Source organism: Phalangium opilio, unplaced genomic scaffold (genome assembly GCF_054372755.1).
Source record: "Phalangium opilio isolate 3A_F unplaced genomic scaffold, DU_Popi_V2 ptg000041l_1, whole genome shotgun sequence".
Classification (NCBI taxonomy): domain Eukaryota; kingdom Metazoa; phylum Arthropoda; class Arachnida; order Opiliones; family Phalangiidae; genus Phalangium; species Phalangium opilio.
Genome location: NW_028324165.1, coordinates 2,970,330 through 2,992,745, shown reverse-complemented (window position 1 = coordinate 2,992,745; position 22,416 = coordinate 2,970,330). Strand labels below are relative to the sequence as shown.

Genomic DNA, 22,416 nt, shown 5'->3' with positions numbered 1-22,416 from the left:
TCTGATCAAATTAATCTTCCACGCACTTGCATAGTCACACTGATCACATTTGAACCGTTTTTCTTTGGTATCGTTTCGAATGTCAAGTTCAAGATCTCTTTCATATTCAGGGGAACATTCGTATCGAGTTGAACATTTTTTTTTGTCATGCATTTGGAGGGGTGAGTGCATACTCGCGAAATCTGTTTCATCCCCCTCGCCTATTCACCACGTACCTAAGATAATTTGTGATATTGCGCGTGGAGAAATAGTGCGGTTTTATTTTACATTAGCTGCTTTTGACTGAGGCTAACCGTGGCCACTGCAGTTTATCGCCACAATTTAATTTGATGATGTACATGTTTGTATTAATGTAGCTTGCTAATATTGATGTTATTTACCAATATTAGAACGTTTTAGCTTATTATGACAACTCTGGGCCTAAGTTTAAAGTGTTAGTGACATAATTTTCGTCATCCACAAACTTAATATGCGAAAAAAATCCTTGAAAAATCTAGTTTATTATGATATGTTTACTTTTTTATTTGGTTTCGAAGCAATTTAGAAAATTGCAATCAAAGTATTGTGTTTGGAAAAGGCTTAGTTAAAATTTTGTTTCGTTTGATGACGTAGTAAGGAGAAATTTTCTCTCTAGATATCGCTCACGTGACGCCTGTTAGTGTCTCAGCGCCTTGTTAAGCCTATTTTATTCAGATTCGCGCGGCATTAGTAGACTCGGGAGTCTCGTGCGCTCGCGCTTGGCTTTCCCGCGAGATGCCGTGAGTGACGTATCAAGGAGAAAAACCCGCCAAAAATATTCTCCGCAAATTTCCTTTTGCCCAAACAAATTTCAAATGTTTGAAGTGTTTTTTCTGTGTTATCCCTCATATTTAAATATATATTAAGCATATTTTTGGAATCAGAAGAGTTTAAACTCTCAAAAAAGTTAGGTTTTCTTTAGATTTGAGATATTTTTTAAATCACGTCGCTATTCCTTTAAACGAAATTCTAAATGATTTTAACGATAAGTTTTTTAATTAAATGATGATTTCAAGAACATCCTATGAAAAACATTAACATGTACAAAAATGGGCCAAGCCTCGCCTCGTGACCTCTCCGCCGTAAAACGTTCTGAGATCCCATGTAGAGCCAAGTCTGCCTTTTGTTCTCATTCAATCGCCAATTGAACAATTATGTTATAAATTAAGTCCTTTTCCTAATTAATAACCAATATTCTTTGACTCTATCATTATTATACATCTTTGTTCGTATCAAAAATATCGTGACTTGGCAATCGCAGGTAAGTAATATTAAAAGGAAGTCGAGGGGATATTCACTAAATCGTTGCCTATTTTAAAATAATCGAAGGGGATGACCTGCTCTTGCCAAGTCACGATATATTTGATACGAACAAAGATGTATAATAATGATAGAGTCAAAGAATATTGGTTATTAATTAGGAAAAGGACTTAATTTATAACATAATTGTTCAATTGGCGATTGAATGAGAACAAAAGGCAGACTTGGCTCTACATGGGATCTCAGAACGTTTTACGGCGGAGAGGTCACGAGGCGAGGCTTGGCCCATTTTTGTACATGTTAATGTTTTTCATAGGATCTCACTTCTTTTTGTAGACCCTCGGTAGTTATATTAAAACAAGACCCTCTCGTGGTACTTCGTTTGCCAATATAATCGCTAACGTTTGTCCTTATTTACGCTGAATTACCCCTTTCGACCCGCAGAGAATATGTAATAAAGATTGTACGCGATATCCTAATATAAGAATGTAGCATCAGTTACAACTTTCGGTTAACTTTGGACCATTACGTCCTTTCATCAAGAACACACACTATTTCTGTTGAAAAGACGGCAGCGCCATCTAGTTTTAAAATTAAGAACTAAAGAACAATTTTATAAAAATTTCGGGATGTTTTAATTTTTCTGTGCTTTATAAAATAAATTAAAACAAAATCCTGAATTTTAAGTTTCTATCTACCCTAGAAGTACCTTAGAATTTTGATGATCGGTGAGTGAGTGAGTGAGTGACAAAATAAGGTAAATTTCACCTTCGATATATCGAAAAGTATATAGGGTAGGAACTTGAAATTTGGAAACTATAGCTAGGATTGACAGTCCTCGCGGCAAGCAAAATTTCAGACTTTTACCTGTACCCATCACGAAGTTACAGTGGGCTTAAAAGTGCCACGAGTTGCTTCGAGAAAAGGATGTCAGTGCTCGACTTGGCTGGGAGCACTGCCGTGCTCCCAGATCTGCGGCATTTTTAATTTAATTTCAGCGTGCTAACGCTTTAAACAAACTTTAACCTTCAAACGCGAAAATAACACTAAAGAAAATAGAACAGAGCGCGGAGGTCCGAGGTTGTGACTCTTCCTTGAGATACGCATATGCCAAATTCTCCCGTTTGGTGGCGTACGAGCGTTATTTTCGGGAAGAATGACATCATCAACTACAAATCTGATTGGCTGATACCATTTCGCGCACTCGAGCGTCTCGAAATGCATGTCAAGCTAAGCTTAAAACGGAAGAGAACTTGAATTTTCATCCGAGCAAAATATTTCTGAGATGGCGGCATATCACTCAAGAAATTAATCAAATTTAATTTGTAAATTAAGACAAATCATAGTGCGGAGGGGGGGGGGTTAAAGAAATGTGACGTGGTTTTTAGGGGAGGGGTCTGAGAAAAGCGTGACGAAGCGTGATCTGGGGGGACGGGGGGTCAGAAAATGCTTTTTTTCGCGTGACGTAGTTTATGGACGGTCCCAAAAATATATTAATCAATTACTATGGTAAAACTTTTATTCTTTAATAACGAAGATATAATTACTTATATACCATTTGTTATATCAAATATTGTTTATTAGAGTTAAATAAAGGGTTATATTCAATATTATATATATTGTGATTGTTACGTTGATGTCTGATCAAAATATTCTTTTGGGTGCTGACATAATCAAACTGATCACATTTGAATGGTCTTTCGCCACTATGAATGCGTCGCTGTTTGATCAAATTATTCTTCATTGTGCTGGAAAATCACACTGATCACGTTTGAAGGGTTTTTCACAGCTATGAATGCCTTAATGTGCGATTATAGTACTCTTACGGGTACTATAGTCTGTCAAACGAAAGAAGAGCCCTGAGAAATTTGTCCAAATTGGTGTCGCCACCATCGACCCCATAGTACTTTATCAACTTGTTTTGTCTTGTCAATAGTCGGCTGTAATATAGTCTGCTATAAACAGATAGGCTTAATCGCAATAGAACCGATACATTTTGCAATATATATTTAATATGTTTATGTTTCATGGTTTTTTACGATCATCGAGTATTAAAGAATATAAAACAAAATTAACGACAAGACACCAGTTTTATCTTTGTTGAACTAGCATTGCAATATATTTTAATGACATAAGTTAAAGTACTTGTCCATAAGTCTAAGTAGTTAAGCATCAAAGCGTCTTCAGTCCACGTCTTCATCAGAGTCTTCGCTGTCTTCTTGCATATTAATTATAAGAGGTTCAATTGTGGTTTCGATGATGGGACCTTTTTCCCAATACTCATGCATTTTATTCTCGACGTGCTCTATTGCCTTACGCCAATTCTCTGGTGTCACACGTTCAATGGCCCTCAATGTTGCATCTTTGACCGTCGAGAGTTTGAAACCAGAATTCTGCTTCTCAACGTCGTTCTTCACTTGTGCCCATATTAGTTCAATCGGGTTAAATTGGCAATGGTACGGTGGAATCCTCACTACCGTGTAACCTCTACTTTTAGCAACCTCGTCAATTTCGTACTTCAGGGTTCTGGACTTGTGACGCTTTATTATTTCATAAAGTTCACGTCGAGAATATAATGCATGAGTATTGGGAAAAAGATTCCATCATCGAAACCACAATTGAACCTCTCAAAATTAATATGCAAGAAGACAGCGAAGACTCTGATGAAGACGTGGACTGAAGACGCTTTGATGCTGAACTACTTATGGACAAGTACTTTAACTTATGTCATTAAAATATATTGCAATGCTAGTTCAACAAAGGTAAAACTGGTGTCTTGTCGTTAATTTTGTTTTGTATTCTTTAATACTCGATGATCGTAAAAAATCACGAAACATAAACATATTAAATATATATAGCAAAATTTATTGGTTCTATTGCGATTAAGCCTATCTGTTTATAGCAGACTATATTACAGCCGACTATTGACAAAACAAAACAAGTTGATAAAGTACTATGGGGTCGATGGTGGCGACACCAATTTGGACAAATTTCTCAGGGCTCTTCTTTCGTTTGACAGACTATAGAATAATCACACCGATCACACACTGAATGTATTATCATAAAAGAAACGAGTTTGGAAACAGAAATAATCCATGTGTCCGAGTCGAAACAGCGATTCCCAAAGACTTGATCTTACCTAACCCAATATATGCTTTGAGATTGTGGAAACTTAAAAAAAAAATTGTAGGGTAATAAAAATATACAAAACATTCTATATTATTTGTTTGAATGATATTCCACGTGAACCTAGGAGGTGCACAAATCTATGACTGTTGAATATATTTGCAGTGATGTAACCGGGTTCGATCAGGGAGGGGGAATGGAAGCTTTCCCCCTGATTCGATTAGTTAAACTTATAGAACTGTCCGAGTCTCTATTTACTGACAACGCACAGTCTACTTTATGCCTTCAGATATTTAGCTCGTGAGAATTTTATTTTCGATCCATCCCAAGTCGTTAAATCTTTGCAGAGACAATTGTAATTAAACATTAATGTGCTTTGCACATTACATTATCTGAAGAAACTTTGTTAAACGCCCGATATGTACCCATTTAGGACTTATCACCGCTCTGAATGTGTTTATGTGCAATCAAACTACTCTTCTGAGTGCTTCCAAAGTTACACTGATCACATTTGAAGGGTCTTTCACTACTGTGAATGCGTTGATGTCTGATCAAATTACTCTTGTTCTTGCTACCATAGTCACACTGATGACATTTGAAGGGTTTTTCACTACTGTGAATGCGCTGATGTTTGTTCAATAGAGTCTTCTGCGAACCTTTGTAATCACACTGATCGCATTTGAAGAATTTTTCACCACTGTGAATGCGTTGATGTCTGTTGAAATCACTCTTCCACGCACTTGCATAGTCAAACTGATCACATTTGAAGGGTTTTTCAGCACTGTCAATACGATTGTGAATGCGTTTGTAAATGATCAAATTGCTCTTGTTCTTGCTACCATAGTCGCACTGATCACATTTGAAGGGTTTTTCACCACTGTGAACGCGTTGATGTCTGATCAAACTACTCTTGTGCGTGCAGGCATAATCACACTGATCACATTTGAAAGGTTTTTCACCACGGTGAATGCGCTGATGGACGTTCAAATGACAGCTCTGCGAGCTGGCATATTCACATTGATCACACTTGAAGGGTTTTTCACCGCTGTGAATGAGTCGATGTATTCTCAAACTTTTCTTCATTGTGCTTGCATAATCACACTGATCACATTTGAAGGGTTTTTCACCGCTATGAATGCGTTGATGTGCGATTAAAGTACACTTACGGACAGTAGCATAGTCACACTGATGACACTTGAACGGTTTTTCACCACTGTGAATGCGCTGATGGACGTTCAAATAGCCCTTATGCTTGCATGTATAGTCACATTGATCACATTTGAAGCGTTTTTCATCGTTACCCTTTCTTACGCCACGTTGTAGGCCCCTTTTATATTTAGTTGAATATTTGAGCCCCGTTGTACGTTTCTTCTCGAATTTTCCTATAGAAAACATAGAAACCACAAACATCATTTACAATTTAGTATCAAAAATACAAAATATTCAAGCGAACTTCATTAAACAAGATGGCCCCGGCCATATTAACGTTTTGCGTGGGCTAGCTAAATTTATTGTAAGGTGACCCCGGCCTATATACTTTACGGTTATTTTTTTTTCTTTTAAATATCAAAATCATTCCAATTATGAATAGCTTGACTTTGACCAAGATTAGTTTTCATCTAAATTTAAAGCGGAATTAGGTTCAAAAGCTGAACACACTGATTTTCCGGTAGGGACTCCGTGACGTGTCTCCCACATTGGAGATTTTTGGAAGATAAAAAAAAATATATTCGGATTTTATTAAGGAAAACAACGTCGATCTCAGAGCAGTTAAATCATGTTCGTGTCTGATCAAAGAACCATTCTCGGAGCTAGTATAGTCACACTGATCACGTTTGAAGCGTTTTTTTTTCAGTACCATTTGTAATGTGACTTTCAAGATCACTTTTATATTCAGGAGAATATTTGCAAAGAGTTGAACGCTGCTTCTCGGGTTTTCCCTTCAGAAAGCAAACAAACTGAAACTTCTTACAATTTGAATCAAACACACAGCACTGTTCAATAGCACTTGATAAAACCGGTCATGCCGAGGACAAAAATGGCACAAAGTTAAAGAAAACAAGTTCGGAAAAAAAAAATTAGTACCGCTCCGAATCGAGATGACTATCTCCGAAGATTTTACCCATCAGAAAGTGGAAAATAATGGTTATTGATTATTAAGAAAATATTTAAGGTTTTAGTCTATTGCAATATAAATATGCTGATAAAATAAATTGGAAGAAAAATGATATGACTGCCGTTATTGAAAGGCGTTATAATTTTTTTTTGGTTCTAGGTGATCAAGTTAAAATGCAAGCAACTGCAATTCGTTAACACGTAACACCAAATTAAGCACTTGGACTGGCGTTACCCTTTTGAGCAGAATATGATGGTGGAGAAAGTGGAAAATTTTCGATGAGTCAGAACATCATAATTTTAAGATATGATGGCCACTTCTCTGAGGAAAGTAGACACTCAGCGTAAGTGGTGTATGTGACAAAATCGTGATTTACTTATTGCAACAATTGAGTCAGATGAAATCGTCTTGGATAGATTGCAACGACTATAACATTATTTTTCCGAAAGGCTCAACCCAAATCTCAAGGATGTTTACCTTAACACCATTTTCTCTTTAAAATCCTTGTTTCCCCATACATTAAGTAATTTCAACACAAAGTATGCATCTTGGGCCATAGGTGAGCTACACGATATATTCGAAACGCCTCGTATAGAACCTCCTAGCACGCGAAGGACAATTATTCGGTGACGCGGTTCCTTCGACACTACCTCAAGAACCGATTAACCACTTACAAATATTCGAGAACTGCTATAAAGACGGAGTAAGTTCTCTTAAATATTCTTTAGATGAAATTATTCACAGTTTCAAAGACCATTGGGAGTAAAGCACTAAGGTCTTATCAATCTGAGCAACGTTTGCTTGGGCTCCTTAAGACACCAAGGACGGCCGGGTACCTGCATTTTTAACAGTGTTCGTACGGGGTCCCCGACCCCGACCCGACAAGTCGGGGATCCCCGGGTTTTGAACCCCGACCCCGACACGCATTTTCGACTCGCCCTGGTTGATTCTCTTCTTGATTTTAGGATAAGTTTTAGTTTACGTTATTGTCAAGGAATTAGAAGAATTTCCAATTGAACCATTGGTTTCAACGGAAATAGAGGCAGAAACTGAAGATTTATGATTTATCTTCTGATTGCAATTCTTTTTCAATTAAAAGCATAAAATTTTGAAAATATATCTTTTTTTGTTTTTTTTTTCAATAAACCCCGACCCGACCTGACCCGACCCGGTTTTTCGGGTTTTTTTTACTCCCCGACCCCGACAAAAATCCCACTTCGTACTAACACTGATTCTTAAAAGGGAATTTTTTCTCGTCTGGTGGCCACGGAGCTCAGGCTCAACCGCTGAACTTAGGTAACCAAGTTTTGAGCTTAATATTATTCGCAGGGACAATTTTCCGTTTAAATTTAAAGTTAAAAACGTATTAATTTAAATGAGACAAAATTTTTGGAAACTTAAGATTTAACATGCTAAACATTGAGGATTAGGTTGGAAAATCCCAGGGAAGACAGAAAGTAATCAGGGTTAGAAAGGACGGGGTTAAAAACCTGTTAGGGAAACTACCACTAGAAAATTTCGAAACATCCTCTGTTTTTGGTGAGGTTTCTACTGTAAGTGGCTCAATTTTGACGATTTTTGAGTCTTATTGTTTCAGTCCCGAAAATCGTTGCTGACCCTAAGCGTAAAATGACTTACCAATTTCCGAACTGGCAGAAGTTGTATTACTTTCGGAACTACTTGACGAGCTACTTTCGGGTGTATCAGAGCCGGACACTGAAGTACTATCTTCAACTTCAATCGGTACTTTTGGTAAATCGCTTGGCAAGCACAGTTTCATAGTTTGATTTTGTCTATTATCAGTTTTCTTTGAATCGGTCGAGGTGATTTTGGACTGGTTATCATCAAGATTCTCCTCAAGAGCTTCTTCCTGAGAATTGCTTTCCTTGATTGCGTCTAGTGACGACAATTCCCCTTGTTTTTCAAGGCACAATTTCTTGGATCGAGTGTCTATACTCTCATTTCCTCTCTTGGTCGAAGAAATTCGTGATTTGGGATAAGAATTGTTAACGCTAACATTGTTCTCGGGAGGCGAATCTGTCGTTGGGGCAGGAGACATTTCAAACTGTGCTTTGCCTTCAAGATTAAGTAAAGGAACACCGTCACGGAATTTGAGTTTAGGAATACATAGTTTCATAATTCGCGTTGTAAAACGCGCATTTTTTGAGGTAGTTTTAGTTTGGGACGTGTTTCTTTTGCCAATCTCCGCATCACATTCAGGTGATTCTTCATTAATGTCTTCTTCAATCAGAATTCCATCGATATTGCAAGCACCTTCAGCTTTTACCATGGAACCTTGATGATCAAAACGAAAAAATAACCCTAATAGTTTTATTAAACTGGAACTACATCAGGTTGCGTGTCAGAATTACAATAATGTGACACCATACCTATTCCAAATTGCTCGAGGTTCGTGGCTTCCACTTTAAGCAGACTTTGGTAAATGTTGTTGGTAATCTCAGCTTGTATACTTTGCGAACTATCCAAATAAAAAATCGTCAAAACTGATATAGCAACAGTAATAAAAGATTAATACATTTTATCAGAAGGGGATAATAGAAAAAGGATGACACTCTTCAGTTATATGTAACATGATTCTTCCCAGGCGAAGGACCCCTTTTTGAACATTTGCTTTCCTGCTCAACAAACTTCAGATGGGCATCACAACGTGGGGTGAATTCTTTAACTATTTGGTATTTGCTAAATCCTCAGCAATGAACCCTGCTTAAACCTTGATTGTCTTGACGTGGGACAAAAATGACCGCAAGAGCATGCACCTTGGCAAATAGTTGAGCACTAATAGAGTAATAATGAGGGAACTATTTAACGCGTGTGATTTGGTTTAATAGTAACCTTGCTCCAAATATAAAATGATGTTGGGAAGAATCATGTTACAATTACCCCACTTCTCTCTCGAAGCATTATATACTTCTGATTTTATTCACCATTCTCGTGGCAAGGCTTAACGAATCAAGTTTTATGGACGCGAATTAGTCAGTCAAATAAAATATTATACTTGAGCTTAAACTTAACCATAGCCGAGACTTGACTATGGTTTAGTTTAAACAAATGACACTAGATGCTCCCATAGTCGAGGGGTGGAGCTGACAGCCCCGCTGAGCTTAGCAAAGACTAGTTTTAGCTCCGCCCTCGTTGACAAGTTCTCATTGGTTTTTGCTTTATATACCTTTGTATTTGTTCTTCTGTTTGTTGATTTATCAGAATTGGATGAGATAATTCCTGTTCATTCAGTCCTAAACCATTTTCAACAGGTTCTGATTTCACGCATTCAATGTTGGCTCTTTCATGTATTCCACTTTCCTCCTATGTTATAAACAATTAACAATAATTGAACTAATACTTTTAACCTGATTCTCTTTCACATCGACTATGAAAATGAAGAATGTTAAAAACCATCAGATCCTTGATTTTACTTTACAACTCATTAATGACCCCATTGAGCCTTTCAATTTCGTCCAGTTTCTTATTTATCGTAAATAAACTTGTCATTCTCACTTCTTTCATGTTTGATATTAAACCATTACACTGAAAAAAATAGACTGCATTACAAAATAGGACTTTCTTATCGCAGAATGTCTTTTAAAGTGTCCAGAAAGAAAACCGAGAAACCAGTGACGTGAACAAAGGGGGGATCAGAAGGGGTTTTTTCGTCAAGGGCGCCACCAGAGGCTTGCAGGCCCGATAGCTTTGCAAGAACTATAAGGAAGGCTGCAGTTTGTGTGCGTGGGCATAGAGCTCCCACAAGGCTTTAGTGGTGCCCTTTAATAACGCTATAAATGGTCGAGGGATGTGTGATAGGCTTATGGTGTTTCTAATCACCCACCAATAAACATTGGTTTACTTAAGGTTTTTCTATTGCGATTTATACTTTAAAGCAAATATCAGCTACTGTGGTGCGCGTAACACACTGATTAACCTTCTACACACCAATTTTATGAAGCCAAAGGCAGAAACCAATCAGAAACCATCTTCAAGCCTATGATAAGCTTATTGGGTCAGTCAACTCCACCCCTCGACTATGGGAGCATCTAGTGCCGTTTTTTATACTAAACCACAGTCACAGCTGAGACTCGCTTTAAAGGGATTTTTTTTTTTGCTCCGTTTTTATTGTCGAGCTAGGACCAAAGAAAAGGTCTTACAGCTCCGAAACTTTTTGAAAAAACTTATGTACACTTTACATTACAAGGGCTACGTTCAGTAACTGGAAATCGGAAAAAGCCGTTACCGCTACCGATGTGATTTTATCCGAGCGCTACGTCAGAGTGACGTCAGACGTCACTGAACGTTTTTTCTCTCTCTGTTGCGTTTGATGATAGTTTCCATGATGGCGTCTGCTACAGATCTTGGATTGAGTCGAAAACGAAAACTTAACTGTTATTTTTGTTTTTAAATGAACTATCTAACGACGATGAAACGGAATTAACTTTAATTCCAGTTGATTTGAAAAGATCTAAAAAAAAAGGGGGTAATTGTTTCGCTAGTGGCTTTGGACTGGATTGTTCGCCATGGCGAACTTCAATTAATGACGTCATAAATCCGATTCGCATCGAAAAAACCTGCTCTTCCAGCCGCTACGATCGGTGTCCCATCGATGCGTAGCGTGACGTAGAAACCGGAAGTGCGAAAAACCGTACAGTAAAAAAATCGGTCTCCGATGCGCGCAGCGCTGCGTACGCTAGCAGTTACTGAACGTAGCCAAGATATAGGGAATATAATACAAAATTAACATTAATTAAAATTAAATTAAACAATATGAGATATAATAACAGGAAATTGAGGAGAAGTTTAAATTTAAATATGTAGGAGTAATTTTAAATGACTCTTAAATTGGTTCACTGAAGTAATGGAAACTAGGTAATCAGGGAGAGAATTTCATAAGGGAATGGTCCTGCGGAAAAGGGAGTTACGTAAGATATTGGTACGGGAAGGAGGAAGAAATAGTTTACGGCTGTGGCCTCTAGTACCCTTACTATGAGAAGCAAATAAAAAATATTTCTGGGAGGAGTGGGATAGGATTTTAAAAAGGCTCACTAGGTCGAGGTAGGTACGACGGAGAGAGAGTGGAGTCCAGCCAAGAGCGGACAAACGGAGTACCCGAGGTTTAGAGCGCAGGGTACTAGATTGGATGGCTCATGCTGTACTGGCCAAAACACTATAGGCTTTGAAACTCACCTTGGCTTTTAGTTGCATTATTTGATCATATTTGCTTAAATTAATGATCACAGTTACAATCATTCGCCTCCATTTCCTATAAACAAAGTCCAGTTTTTTGAAATTTGAAATTTCTGTGCAAACCACGGATAGTCCAATAATTTCTCAAGTACCTCTTTAAGCGCCACCCTTTGAAGACTTATTAAACTCATTTCGGAAATGTCTGACTCTAAAGACATAACTTTTCAAACTAGAACTACTGTATTTTATCAAAAACAAACAACAAATCCTTTACGAAAATCGGCAATATTACAGAATAGCTCCTGGTAGCAGATCTCTTTTGTTTTTATGTTTATTATATGTAATATTGGATGAAAAAAATTATGGTGCAAAAATTTTTCGGCGCAAATTATTATTTAAAAAGTTACAAGCGTTTAATGCTTTGGCGTGCGCAAAGGCTTAGGGATCCATGTCATTAGCTAAATAAGCAATTATAAGTGGAACAAGTTGGGAAAACCAAAATATTACCTCTCCGTGTCAAGAAGTCAATGCGCTCCATAACAAGAATAAAACTTCAAAGCTATAACCCGATTACGATTAGCCCTTTCTTTGTGATCTAATTTCTACCATGATGCTTTCTTCTATTATAAAATTTAAACCTGATTATTTAAACGTGTATTTAACTTTCGGCTCACTCTGAACCGTTAATGTCCTTCATTACAGACACGAACATCAAAACCCAAAGTTTACTACACCTCAGGTCACAATTATTTACTCTTTGGTTCACTACGCCTATAGCGGATAATACTTGATTTACCCGACAGAGTCCAGACCTTAGCCTTCTTCACGAAATCATTAGATCAAGGATTATTCTATATACAGATGTAGTATAGCTCAAGTAATATATAAACAGCCATTTCAAATAATAATATTAAAAACTATCCTTGGAATATCTAAATGAAACAGAGCTTTAAAGCTACAAAACTACAAAATGCATCATAATTACGAAAAATATTTCCACATATTCACTTTATATTATGGATAAAGGGAATATTATAGTTCTGTAGGATGACTTTACACATCAAAACAAAACGAACGTATTACTCCTACGTAAAATATTAATAGACAGGCAAGGATTCATACCATTAAAGAAGGAGCGCAATATTATCCATATTTTCAATTCATATACAGAGAAAAGAAATTATTATGTTTCTGAGAGGAGCTTCCCATTTTGGTTGTTGTTTTGAAAAATATATCGCAATGCACGGGCCTTGATAAATATAGGAGGCAATGAAGGAAATATATCGCATTCACGGGCCTTGGTAGATATTGGAGGCAATGATTTAATCTCTCTCTCTTTGCACGAGAGGTTTATCTTTAATATTTAAATAAATATAATTATTTTTAATTATTTTAATCTTCAATAATTAACATTAATAATAGTTACATCGTTTAAAATAAAGTTATACCTATTATTATCTCATACTTTGCTAATATTGACGTTTAAAGTGAAAAGTACCCCTCCTGCCCGCTTCCTTCAGATTTTGGGGTATATATACTATTCGTTTCCATTATAATAGTAAGGAAAAAGCGCAATTGCGAAAACCTTTGGTGGCGATCCCACCTTAGGGAGGCTAGACGTTTCTCGTAACCCTAGCTGATCGCCGCGTATATCCTAAAACCAAACGATGATAATGGAGTAGAAGCCAATGATACAGATTGGTGTCTATGTGGAATAGACGGAAGACCAGTGGATGGTGGTGTTAGTAGCCAGTGTAAGTGCAGACTGGTGTCAATGTGGGATTGACAAAGAACAGAAGATGGTGGTGATTAGAAGCCAGTATGTACAGACTGGTGCCCAAGTCGAATGGACGAAGACCAAGAAGATGGTGGTGATTAGAAGCCAGTAAGAACAGACTGGTGTCCAAGTGGAATGGACAAAGACCAGAAGATGGTGGTATGAGAACTCAAGTAGAGGAGCCATTTCCGTGACTGTGAAAGCAGTTCGGAAATGGCGAACACGTTTGCTCCGATACGCAAACTGCGAACGCGGTCACGTGGGTGTAACAACGGACAGACAGACAGACACACAGACAGACACACACACAGACAGACACACACACAGACACGGCCGTTACAGAACCTCTCCTGGACTACGTCACACGGAGAGGTAAAAAGGACCAGACACCAAAAGTGAATAGGCTACTACGTACAGAAAGTGAAGAACTTCCGCGTTGTTATGAAACGTGTTATTTCTCTCGCTCTCTTAAACGTCCCCGCCTTAGCGGAAAACCACAGTAACGCGGTGGCGAATCACTTGTACCTTTGTATCCCTACCTCTTGAAGTTATAGTTCCTGGTACACGTGACTATTAGACCGAGTGGGGAAAGGTATAGCCCCTCCCATTGACATGCGCGGTAACCACTGGATGTTTTACTTCCAACAGCAACACGTAAATGGCGGGGAAAATCTATCCTATGGCGCGAAATTGAAATTGCTTCGTTTTAGAACATTGGTCTTGCTACAGATAATGTTAGTTCGAATCTTAATAAAAAGATGAATATTCGTGGTATTATATAGATTTTAAAATATATTTCTCGCCATGTTTTAAACAACATACACATGGTTTATTACAAAACAATATAAGTTAATATTTTTAAGTCCATGAGTTTTTATTATTATTGTATAATTATGGGAATAAGTTGTCTTTGGGATTTAAATTTATTATTTCTTAAATAAATATGAGTTGTAAATGTCCAATCCCGAGTTTCAGAAGCACAGAAATGGATGTATATTTCCCAAATAATCCCAACGTTAGGAAACAATGTTTAAATTTATCGGTGGACCAAGCAATGATGCCTTGTCTTTTGCAAGATAATGTCTTGTTCTATCAAAGAAAGACTAATAGTTTACTAATAGCCACTTCGTTTGCATTATCATTTTTCTCTGAATTGCTTTGGTAGAAATAATAAAGAGACTCCCACATGCAGTTCCTTCAATTGAAGCCCCAAAACCAGGAGCAGATGACAAAGGAGTCTCGGACGCTAGCTTCCACAATATAGAGGGCAATGGGACCCGCGTACGTCACAGCTGTAGCGGTATCGTTTGCCATAGAGGCGCTATCAGACATTATAGCAGACGATGCTTTTGGTGGATTATATCTGGCACCAAAGTCTGCTGGGAATTTTTTTTGTAATAACGGACTAACGGTGGCTACTGAGGTTCATCTTACCCGATCGCGACATTAATATACACAATATAATTACTTAATTCAAACAGCTGTAATCGTTGGTATTAAGATAAAAGATAAGACTTCATTTTGTGACCTTAAAGGTAGGAATTAATTGACTGCTACAAGAGGTAAGAAATCACTGTCTCTTACTTTTTGGGTTTTAAAAGATCGTGAGTGATTTCTTTTCCCAACCTCTTGTAGCTATCATTTAATTCAAGAAGAAATTTAGAAAAATTTGGCACTGAAACACATTTTAGTTTTTTAATAGTGTACATACGTTACTCGCTGGGCTTTTCATTATCAATTTTAGTCTAAAAAAAAGATTAAAAAGTCGTTGAAATCCATTTTTTAACTCTAATACTCGTTAGGCCTAGGCTAATTATAAGCAGACGATACGTATTTTTAAAAAGAGGCTCCAGACGCGATTTCCCAGATCTCCTTTCGAGACTTTGCAGCCACGCTATTGGTTGGAAAATAAAGCTCAAATTTCCTACGAGAGGTGGCAGTGGCGTAATGATTTTGGTTAATAACCGTGACGTTCGCGGATCCCATTGCCCTCTACATTATGGAAGCTAGCGTCCGAGACTCCTTTGTCATCTGCTCCTGCCAAAACCAACTGATGCATTCACAATATCTATGTCTAAGATGAATAAAAGAATGAACAGAGGAAATGCACAACAAGTTTGGATTTAATAACATTTCTTGCTCTTTTGCAATCAGGATTGTTTTTGTTATTTATTGAGGTTAATTCCATGATGAGGAGAGACGTTTTTGTAAAGTACTACGCTTGAAGTTAATTGAATTGGCCAAAAAAGTAAGTAATCGCAATTAGGAAATAGAATGAATGTTTGTTAAACTTACTTTGCTTGGGCAAAATTAATGCAAAGTTAAGACCATAACAAAACAAGTCATTATCGTCATTATTTACATTTGTGGGAGCTAAATTGACTCCAAGAGCCGCTCTTTACAAAGACTACTCTCCTCATCCTGAAATTAACTGCAAACGTTCACAGAAAAATGATCCTTCAAACAAATTAGCTATTAGAAAACTACCAATAATTTAAACCATTTTTCATAACGTCAGGATTAATAATAATAAATGTAAATCCTTTATTTTTTAGTAATAAATAATGTGTACGTGGTAGGAAATATACATATAACACAAATATTCACCTTTTCATTATGATTTGAACTAACGTTACCTATAGCAACACCAATGATCTATAACTAAGCATTTTAAATTTCGCGCCAAAAAGTAGATTTTTTCGCCATCTACGGGTTGCTGTTGGAAGTAAAACATCCAGTGGTTATCGCGCATGTCAATGGGCGGGGCTTTACATTTCGTCACTCGAACTACTTTCGGTGATGTAATTGCTTTGAAGCACGATTGGCTGCTCTAAACGGAGGGAAGTTCGAATACAACCAATCTAGTTTGACTTCATCTTTTACGCGTCGTCTGCTCAAGAGTTTTCTTTAAAACCACAGGAAAAGGCGCTACAGAATTCGATTTCTACACTTTCTGTACGTAGTAGCCTATTCACTTTTGCAGACACGTATAGGAGTCACGAATTAAGATCTCTGCAGACGAAAATAACCTAACCAAACCTAAAATAACCTAACCAAACCTAATATATAAATATTTTGGTAAAGGTGGCAGCTAATTAATAGGAGAATATTTTGGAAAAGGTGGCAGCTAATTAATAGGAGAATATTTTGGAAAAGGTGCCAGCTAATTAATAGGAGAATATTTTGGAAAAGGTGGCAGCTAATTAATAGGAGAATACTTTGGAAAAGGTGGCAGCTAATTAATAGGAGAAAATTTTGGAAAAGGTGCCAGCTAATTAATAGGAGAATATTTTGGAAAAGGTGCCAGCTAATTAATAGGAGAATATTTTGGAAAAGGTGGCAGCTAATTAATAGGAGAATACTTTGGAAAAGGTGGCAGCTAATTAATAGGAGAAAATTTTGGAAAAGGTGCCAGCTAATTAATAGGAGAATATTTTGGAAAAGGTGCCAGCTAATTAATAGGAGAATATTTTGGAAAAGGTGCCAGCTAATTAATAGGAGAATATTTTGGAAAACGTGCCAGCTAATTAATAGGGGAATATTTTGGAAAAGGTGCCAGCTAATTAATAGGAGAATATTTTGGAAAAGGTGGCAGCTAATTAATAGGAGAATATTTTGGAAAAGGTGCCAGCTGATTAATAGGAGAATATTTTGGAAAAGGTGCCAGCTGATTAATAGGAGAATATTTTGGAAAAGGTGCCAGCTAATTAATTGGTTATTTTCGTCTGCAGAGATCTTAATTTGTGACTCCTATACGTGTATGGTCCTTTTTCTACTTATAAATGCTTTTGTAGCCAACGACATGGACCTCTAAGCCTTTGCGTAAGCCAAAGACTTAAACGCTTGTAATTTTTAAAATAATCATTTGCGCCGAAACATTTTTGCACCATAAATTTTTTCATCCAATTTTACATATAATAAACATAGAAAGAAAAGTGAAAGACTACCTGGAGCTATTCTGAAATATGTCCCGAAAATCATTCCCCCAATGTTGCCAAATAAATTGAAAGGGAAGACAGAAAGGCTATAAGTTATAGAGTAATAAAATTTAATGGTTATTTTAATTTTTGTCCCAAAAATGTATCTTTTTGGTCGAATTTTACGTTAATTAAACTTAATTAGGTTGAAATTAACGTTGGATTGTGGTTCGGCAGAGTAGATTTAGCTTATAAATTGAGATTCAATAAACAGTTCACATTAATATCAATGTTTAGTTGAGTTTATGATCTTTGCCGAAAAATTTATTATTTTAATAGTCGTTGGGGCGAGAGAGGGTAGATTAGTTAAGCTTATTTAGTTTCTGAAACGGATTTGAGTTTTTGCTTGATTTAATTGCGACTTTTAGTGTGGGGGCCGTATTTTTATATTTTACTCCACTCTTTTGTGCCGAAAAGTGCCGAAACGGTCACTAATTTACCCCGAAAAGCCGAAGGCGAAGCCAGAAGGCATTTGGATGTTTAAGCAGACGACGCATGGGAGATTTCTACTATTTTAGAATTTGGGGTAATTCGGCAAAAGTTCGGCAAAAATAATTTCGGGTTAAAATAGTGTTCGCCTGAAAAGTCAGAACCCCTTCAGGTTGGGGCCAATTTCGGTTCAAATTGTGTAGCAGTCATGGTAGCAGACGATGGTATAAGGGCGGCGCCGCCGCAGTGCCGCGGCACTCAGCCTGCCGCACGCTCCCACGCTCCCACGCTGGCAGACTGGCACGGGCCATGGCCAACTTAGATTACCGATGGTAGAAGGCCTGCCAGCTTCACCCGAGCCCCATGTTAAAAAACAACTAGCAAAATCGCCCGTAGTTCCGACTTTCGCCGTTAGGTGCGCTACCAACCCAGTTTTCCTCATAATGCTTTTTCTATGGGAAAGTGGACTCGGTTTAAGAGCATTTTTAATATATTTACGGATTTTTTATCGTGGCTGAGATTTAAATGAGAAGTCAAGTAAGTTCTAATCTATATTTTCTGACCTATTTCATAATTTTCCGTCCGTTTTTTGACGAGTAATCAACATTCAAAGTTGGGGTTGTTTTTAAGGCGGATAAATTAAATTTCTCGTAAAACCTAAGCCTTGGTCCAACGGCGCCACTAAAATTTAATGTAAACTTCCTTCAAGACCGAGGCTTAACCCTAAACGGCGCATTTCTCCGCCTTAAAAAGAACTCCAACTTTGAATGTTGATTATTCGTCAAATAACGGAGGGAATATTATGAAATAGGTCTCAAAATATAGATTAGAACTTACTTGACTTCTCATTTAAAACTCGGTGACGAAAAGAATCGGTAAATATATTAAAAATGCTCTAAAACCGAGTCCACTTGCGAATATTTTTTCCCATAGAAAAAGAATTAGGAGGAAAACTGGGTTGGTAGCGCACCTAACGGCGAAAGTCGGAACTAGGGGCGATTTTTCTAGTCGTTTTTTAACATGGGGCTCGGGTGAAGCTGGCAAGCCTTCTACCACCGGTAATCTAAGTTGGCCATTCACGGGCAGTCGGGCATTCCCTAATTTCCCTTTTGAAATTTTAAATAAAGTGCTTCAAAGAGAGAATTATTCAATTCTAAATATGAACTTTTCAAGGCGAATGAGCGCTATCAAGGAACAATAAAAATTGCAGACCTTGATTCTGCAGGAACGGTCTTTAACTGATGACCTCAAATACTTCTCCCATTTTCATTGCTCCATGGAAGCAAAATGAGTTAACTTGGAGGAGATAGTAGGCTGGAGTAAAATGTTGGTGGAACATGTGCGGCAATGTAAGCCTCCAGGAGTACCTTGCGGACGCCACTACCCTTCCATAGTTGATTATTAAGTTCTGCCGCTTAGCACCATTGTATTTGAATGAGAGTAGTTTCTATTTTTAAGACATAATGGGCGTACCGTATTACCCCATAATGAAACAGCGAGGATGCTCGGAGAACGTAGTTGCCATAGATGTGTTTATAGAGGCTACTTTATAGGTAAAGAGATGAAGTCTCCATCCCACTCTCTTCTCCAAGTAGGAAAGTCATAGCCCACTCGATCATACGCCCACGGACGATTCTATTGATTCGAATGACCAGAAATTTCATTGAGACATGTGTTGCAATACATTCTATTTTGCCATAGCAGGGATAGATTTAATTTTAGAAGTAGGAATGGAGAACAGAGTAATGTGGGCGCGCGTCTAAGCCCCGGACCCCCTTCCCCGGGACGGGGGGTATGAAAGAAAAGTCGGGTCATAGCGATAGAGGCAAAAAGGAATTACGTATTTTTCGACGCCCCATCAGCAACGTCATCAAAACGTAGTTTAAATGAACCAATAGAATAATTTAAAATTTTCGTTACGTGTTGGAGGGAGGGGTCTATACGGGGCTATGAGTCGGACTGAAGTAAATACTAACCGTTCTCCATTCCTACTTCTAAAATTGAATTTATCCCTGGCCATAGATTGAACTAAAAGGTTTCGAAGTCTTACATAAAAATAAAAGAAATTATACTAAACACTGCATTTAAAGCAGGGATGTCCAACCTTTATTCACGGTGGGCCAAATTCAAATTTAGAAACCATCAAGCGGGCCACAGAATGAAAATTCACCTATTAAGAAAATCCCGTCAGGGATTTTCTATTTATACTCAATCCGAAATCGTAATGTTAAACTCTATGGAGCTTAACATTATGAGGTGGAAACATTTTCGCGACCAAGGGGGTACACTTTTTTCACAGCCTAACTTTACAGCACTAGCAAAGGCTGAAAAGGTATAGTATCTCATTTCTCGTAGTGTAAGGTTAACTTTGCCTTTTTGTATAGGTTTAAAAAAAAATTTAAACCACGCGCTAGCTCACGCGCCAGCACGCGCTGAATTTCAATAAAAGTTTCAATTCAAATCTCGCGCTTAATTTCACCATTTTGATTCTCTAATTAAGTTCACGTGATTTTTTTTTAAAACTCTTTGGGCCTATTTTTTGTCTTTGTAAGCCTAAGGTTAAATGATCATAAAGAAATAGTTGGAGAATTTTTATAATTTGAACATGGTTTAGCATAGTGTGTTTTTATACAGTGCATTGTATTATCCGACCATTCCAATTTCCGAATGTAAGTTACGATTTAGTGAAATACTATATAATTAGTCTTAAAAAAATTGGACGAATGAGTTTCACTATTCCAGAACTAATTTATTCCGAAATAACGTTTCTCCCCAAAAAGGAAAAGATATTATACAAAAACGAGTTTTGCTTCGCAGTCCTTAAAAAACTGCATTTATGCACAATCCGCGGCACTTTTTCAAACCCACAAAGGGCCAGAAATTAAAAATTATTTTATGTATTGCAATTTGAAATTAAGTTTAATCGATATGAGAAATTTGGTTTTAATTGCGTAGTTCAAACATTTGTTATGATTAGAAATTTTACAACAAAAACGGGTATAAATGCGGCGTTTCGGAACAAAGAGCTAAATCAAGGACGATTATGACTCGAGTTCGAATTGAAGTTTAAAACTTATACAAGATGTAACAACACACATATGAACACCTTTTCTGAATGTATGATAAATGTCCGAAATACGACACTGCTTTTAAAACCACAAATCAGAATGAGGGACCTCATTGTAGGAGTAGCAAAGCGACATTTTACTCGAAATAAGTGTTCTTATCTCTTCCACCCTGAAAAATTAAAATGTTAAAAGCTCATTTTGTATTTTTTCGCCTTAATTTGACAGGGATAAGTTTTTAAGGGAACAGATTCTATATAATTTCATACGTGAAAATCTAAGCTCCCTTTATCTCGAAACGCCGCATTTATACCCGTTTTTGTTGTAAAATTTCTAATCATAACAAATGTTTGAACTACGCAATTAAAACCAAATTTATCATATCGATTAAACTTCATTTGAAATTGCAATACATATAATAATTTCTAGTTTCTGGCCCTTTGTGGGTTTGAAAAAGTGCCGGGGATTGTGTATAAATGCAGTTTTTTAAGGACTGCGAAGCAAAACTCGTTTTTGTATAATTTTCAATTATTTTTTAAATTTTACAATTGTTTTTACCAGTTTTAGTGAGAAACCTGACTTTTCTTTTGTTTAATTATATATCTCTTAATATTCCATTCTTTCACTACAGCATCTGAATCCTTGCATATTAAGCAAACTGGCCTACCTTGAACAGAAACAAAAAAGTAGTTGTACGTCCATTTGAAATTATACCAAAAATATAAATTTTTTTTGATAAAAACTCGAATTACTCATATCTAAACTACTTAATTAAGATTAAAACTACACGAGCCGTTGGTCAAACCCCATGTTTCGCATTAAAGCTTAAATTCATTTACATTTTCATCGAAGTACATGAAAAGGCGCGAAATTCAAAGGTTTGGGGTAAAATAGGGTATATTCGGCAAGAATCATTCCATTAAACATTGCAATTAAAGTGAATTGTTTATTAAATTCATTTTCTACTCTGCCGAAGTACAATCCAAAGTTAATTTCCACTTACTTAAGAATAATTAACGAGAAATTAGACCAAAAATATACATTTTTTGGATAAAAATTATAATAGCCTTAATTAAACTACTTAATTAAGATTTAAAAACGAGCCGTTGGTCAAGCCCCCTTGTTTCCAATTTCACACTTAGCTAATTTATGCAAAATTTGTTCGTCCAACCTCATTTTACTATTTTACGTTTAAGTTTATCTAAATAATCATTAAAATACACTAACAGTAGTGAAATTTGAAAGTTTTGAGGTAAAATAGTGACTATTTGGCATTTTTCAGCTAAATTATATGGGGTAAAATGAAAAAATATGCCGTGTCTTTCAAAAAGCGCGAAATTCAAAAGTTTGTGGTGAAATAGTGAATGTTCGGCAAGGATCCAAAACTCCACTATGTATTGCAAATAGGCTCATTTTTTCAACTAAATTAACTCTAATGAACAACGATGCAACGTT

The 22,416-nt window shown here is 36.9% G+C and overlaps 1 protein-coding gene across 1 annotated transcript; it reads right to left on the bottom strand.

Moving 5' to 3' along the window:
- Positions 1-4,433: 4,433 nt before the first annotated feature.
- Positions 4,434-9,293, bottom strand: LOC149679356 (uncharacterized). The gene is made up of 4 exons (XM_089835780.1): positions 9,283-9,293; positions 8,911-8,999; positions 8,159-8,815; positions 4,434-5,786 (listed from the first exon to the last, which is right to left on the bottom strand). The coding sequence occupies exons 1-4, from the start codon at positions 9,291-9,293 to the stop codon at positions 4,834-4,836; spliced, it is 1,710 nt and encodes a 569-aa protein (XP_089691906.1). The 3' UTR covers positions 4,434-4,833.
- Positions 9,294-22,416: the final 13,123 nt, after the last annotated feature.

Excerpts from the sequence above, each read along its gene's own strand:
- LOC149679356 (XM_089835780.1), bottom strand. Across the intron at positions 8,816-8,910 it reads CCTCGAGCAATTTGGAATAG|GTTCCATGGTAAAAGCTGAA; the intron begins GTATGGTGTCAC and ends TTGATCATCAAG. Across the intron at positions 5,787-8,158 it reads TTCTGCCAGTTCGGAAATTG|GAAAATTCGAGAAGAAACGT; the intron begins GTAAGTCATTTT and ends TGTTTTCTATAG.